The 4,576-nt window shown below is 41.7% G+C and overlaps 1 protein-coding gene across 5 annotated transcripts in view; it reads right to left on the minus strand.

The window, feature by feature from the left end:
- Positions 1 to 2,655: 2,655 nt before the first annotated feature.
- Fam229b (family with sequence similarity 229 member B) overlaps positions 2,656 to 4,576 on the minus strand; it is a 12,372-nt gene continuing 10,451 nt past the window's right edge. For all 5 annotated transcript variants that reach the window (XM_029542535.1, XM_029542534.1, XM_021205670.2 and 2 more), the window contains exons 4-5: positions 3,923 to 4,061; positions 2,656 to 2,888 (exon numbers count right to left, since the gene is read on the minus strand). In XM_029542535.1, coding sequence (XP_029398395.1) covers positions 2,771 to 2,888; positions 3,923 to 4,047 — 243 coding nt within the window. In that variant the 5' untranslated portion in view covers positions 4,048 to 4,061 and the 3' untranslated portion in view covers positions 2,656 to 2,770. The remainder of the gene's footprint in view (positions 2,889 to 3,922; positions 4,062 to 4,576) is intronic.

Consider the following 4,576-nt stretch of genomic DNA (forward strand, 5'->3'; position numbering starts at 1 on the left):
CATCTGGCTCCTGGGGATCAAACTCCAGCCAGCAGCCTTGTTACCATCTTCACCTGCTGAGTCATCTCGCCAGCCTTCTCTCTGCTTAATTTTGAGAGTGGGGTTTGATTACATTCACCTCATTTTGTTTTGGGGATTTTGTTTTTGCTGCTGTCATCATCATCGTGGTCATTTTGTTGTTTTGAGAGTCTTACTTGCAACCCATAGTGGCCCGGGTTGTGCCAACCCTCCTCCCTGGCCTACTGGCATTATAAGCACATACCACCTCACCCTACTTCTCCCGTTCTACGCTCCACTATAGCTAAAACTCATGCATTTTGATATGTGCTTTATCTTAGCTCAAACTGGCTTCTCTCACTGCCTGTTTGTTATTTTATATACTGGTGTTCAGAAATTCTCCGGGTGTCTTTGTTATTTCCAATTTATTTCATTTGCTGGATACATTTTGAATATACTGTGGGGCACTGGGCTATGCACAGACAGCCTGGTTTCCAGTTGAGGCTAGATGTTGAACCCAGGACCCAGTGGTGATAATTCACCTACATGGGATGGAAGGAGTTCTCTCATGTCTCCTGGACCCTGGCTCCTGTCGAAGTTACCACACAGGAGAAGCATGGCTAACAGTCACATAGACAATGTCCCAAGCTTCTGACCTTCAGGCTAGACTCCTCCCCAGTTACCTAGCAACAGTAAAGATAACAGCTCACCATAAGAGGGGCTGCTTGGCCCCACCTCGCTCTCTTACTCCTCACTCTCCTCTCTCCTCTCCTCTCCTCTCCTTTCCTCTTTTTCTTACTCTCTAGCCATTATTCTTTTTCTCTCTCTCTCCCCCTTCCCTCCTCTTGGCCATGGCTGGTCTCTCTCTCTCTTTTCACTTTCTCTATTTCCCCTTGCCTTTCTATAATAAAGCTCTAAAACCATAGACTGTCACTGTTCATCAAAGCCCGCTGTGCTTACTCTCGCCTGTGTGGGAACCTCTCTCCCTCAGCCCTCTCTCCTGTAACCCCAGGGCTACAGGGTGTCACCCTGGGACCCCTGGTCGGGTATGCCCCTTGTCCACCCCCCTGTCGAGTGGGGTCAGTGGCTTAGATGCCCACCCTGGGTCAAGTGGATAGCGTCTGGCAGCCCTCCTGCATCTGCCTGCCCAGAGCACAGGAGGAACTCTGGCTGGGCTCGGGCTCTCCTCCCTTCCCCCTTCTTCCCCTATACCCCTTTTAGTTCCCACAATACACTGCAGACACTTAATGTTTTTCAACTTTCTGAAATTTGATGGCTCATAATGTGGTTTGCATAGTGCATTTTCATGAACATTTAGAAAGAATATGCACGATTCTGGCTTTGTGAGGTGGCATTCTGTACAAATGAAGCATGTTTTCTTGTCTTCAGTGACTGTCTTCTTATGCCACCACTTGAAACCTATACTGTAAATGTGGCGTGATTTCTTGCAGTTGCATCAGCTCCTGTGGTTTGGGGCACTTTGAAGCTTTGTATGATTATTAATATCATTACTCCAACCTTCTTTTGATTAATGTTTGCATGTATTCTATTTGCATCCTTTTCTTCTTTATAAAAAGTATTTATGTGTGTGGGTGTTTCATCTGCATGAGTGTGTGCAGCACATGGTTCAGGGCCCACAGATGCCAGAAGAGGATATCAGATCCCCAAGGACAGGAATCATCATGAGTGCTGGGAATTGAACCTAGGCCCTCTGAAAGGATTTTCAACCACTGAGCCATCTCTCCAGCCCCAGTCCTTTTAGACTTTTAACTTATGAGTCTCAGATTTCAAGTGACAAACAGCTTATGCTTACATTCTTTTTTTTTTTTTTTCTGGCCAATATGATAGTCTTTGTCTTGTAATTGAAGTTTAGACCTTTTGTAATTGATACAACTATGTAAGTGATAGAATTTAAATCTATTGCATGCATTTCTTTTTACCTTTTGTCCTACTTTCAGAGTGAGTGATATTTCAGTCTTTTTAGCTTACAGTGTAACTCAGTGGCAGAGAGCTCTCCCAGCATGTAGGAGCCCCTGAGTAGGGCCCCTAGAAGAAAGGGAGAGAGAGGAAGCCAAGGAGTGAGAGGAAGAAGGAGAGAGGGAGGGGACGAGGAAAGGACTTACCACCATGGTGGGGACACCAATCACTCCCCCTTGGATAAGCTCTCAATCACACCTCTTGGATGTCCTTTATGACACAGCCCTGCCATGTTTCCTTGTCCTTGGTAACCTTGACCTAGATAAGAGTGTTCTTTCTCTAAGAAGTGCTGCTAATTCGACAGACAACTGGGATACTTAGGGATCACCTTGACTCCCTCATGTTCAGTTAATTGTTGATTTGTATCAGGCTCTCTCCAGAGAGGTAGTTTAGACCTATAAAGGCAGAACTCGGTGCCCACTTTTCTGCATGGTCTTTTCTCTTCAGCTAACAAAAATTCAAATACCTATCAGCTTTGTATAAGCTCTGAAAATCTGCCATTATGACCATCATGGGTCAGACTTTTTCTTGAATTTTCAAAACTAGTAATCTGCAGTGAGCAAGGTGACCTCTAGGGTACTAGTGTAAAGTAATAAGTCTTGTCAGACGCAACCAATGGCTTAGCATGCAGAGCACTCTGCTGACCACACCTTTTGTTCTTATTAAAATGGAAGAGTCAACTATTGTCATCACCCAGTGAGCGCCACCACCTTTATTTGTTTACCAGGCAGACCGTGAGATGATACTGGTCCATTACCCTTGACCTAGTCAACCCTCGACAGAAGACTTAATGATGCTATTTGGGATGCATTTCCTTGCTGCTTTGTGCAGGTGGCTTTCTCATTGTTGCATAGACAGTGATGGGAACATCAGTTATTGTCAGGCAATGACTTCCAGGGCATCTTCGGAGTTGCCTGAATAAAAGGGCAAATGATAGATAGTTAAGATACAAAACAGGAAATTATTTTCAAAGCAAAGAAAAATTTCAATATCTTTTCAACTGTTTAAAATCTCTCTGAAGCCTTTCAATGCAACAAAAATGTATACTCAAAGGTTCTGATGAGAATCTATATATACATAACAATGGTCATGTGCCTATTCCCATGTATTTAATTATGGGAAATTCATTAAAACAAAATTATGTTCCAGATGTTCATTTTAAGAGTCTGAGTTAATTATTAAATGGCAAAAATGCATAAATATAAATAAATGGTAACAGTATGTAAATTCAAATATGAACCTTCAATTACTTTGACTGTGTAATTTCAAAACATTTGTGGAGTGAAAGCCAGCAGAGAACCTCAGAGTTAAAATACTCTTAAATATATCTAGAGTCAGGGTTCCTTTTCTGACACTTCTAACAAATAACCAACCCTGGATATTTTAGCCTTTTCCATCCATAAGTTAGTCTAACTTTTAAAGTCTCTACCTTCCTAAGCTTAACTCTGTGACCAAAAATTTCTAATCCACTAAGACAAGTAGGAGTGTATTATTTACTGTTTCATTATGGAAAACAGCAGGAAAGCGAAACAAATCCTGTTTGTAATGGCCTGCTTCAATTCTGTAAAAGCAGCTTCTCTCATAATGTTTCCATACTCTACTGTTGCCTCAGGCAGTGGTCTAACGCAAGCCAAGTGACACCAATGAGAGGCCTCCATCTGTTTTTGAATTTGTGCCCTTGTACCTAGAACAATGCCCTACACATAATTATACTGGTGATCTGAGGTTGATCTTGAGAATATAGACACAATCTCGATAAAAATGTGTGTGGCAGAGGAAGGATTGGTCTAGTCTTACAAAGTTACAAAATATAGACTTAAAAATCTGTGCTCTTGTTAGTACTAATGTAATAATAGCAGCACTTGACTTCCCAGGTTTAATTTGTTTCTGCTAATAGTAAATGTCAGTGCTCAGACTGATGATAGCCAATAGTTGGCAAGATATCCACCTATTGGGTGACGTCTCTTTCCCGTTACAGGAGGCACTGGAGCTCAGGCCTGATTCTAGTTCAATTGAAGAGTCTCCTCCTTCCACTGGAAACCTCCTTGGCTGGGTCCCAAACCGAAAAGGCATAATTCACTGAAATCCTAGAATACAAAGTTAAAACAGCAATGGTGCTTATCTTCAAAGACAAGTTGACATTTTAATGCTTCAATTTTTTTACAAAAACGTTCAGAAGGTGACATCTGAAAAATCTATAAAAGTTAATTATACAACTAACAATTTAGAATCTTACAATAAATTCAAAATGGCCCCCAAGGAGTGTAAGCAAACTGTACCTAAGTTGTAGCTATGTGTGCCTATGCCTGTGGTTAACAGTGATATCTATACTGTGGGGGGAAAAAAGGTCAAATTTTCTTCTCATGATTACTAAAATCAGCAAGTCTGAGTCTTCATTCCCCCTACCCTTCTATGCCTACATAATATAAACTCTCTTTGAGTAGAATATACTTTGTGTTCCCATAACCATTTCGTCTACCTACCCGCTATGTCATAGCACATTAGTTAAGAAAGTGGCTTTTTGAGAGTAAACACTTAACTTGTCCCTATTTTATTTATTCTCTCTCTCTCTCTCTCTCTCTCTCTCTCTCTCTCTCTCTCT

Source organism: Mus pahari, chromosome 9, assembly GCF_900095145.1.
Source record: "Mus pahari chromosome 9, PAHARI_EIJ_v1.1, whole genome shotgun sequence".
NCBI classification, from domain to species: domain Eukaryota; kingdom Metazoa; phylum Chordata; class Mammalia; order Rodentia; family Muridae; genus Mus; species Mus pahari.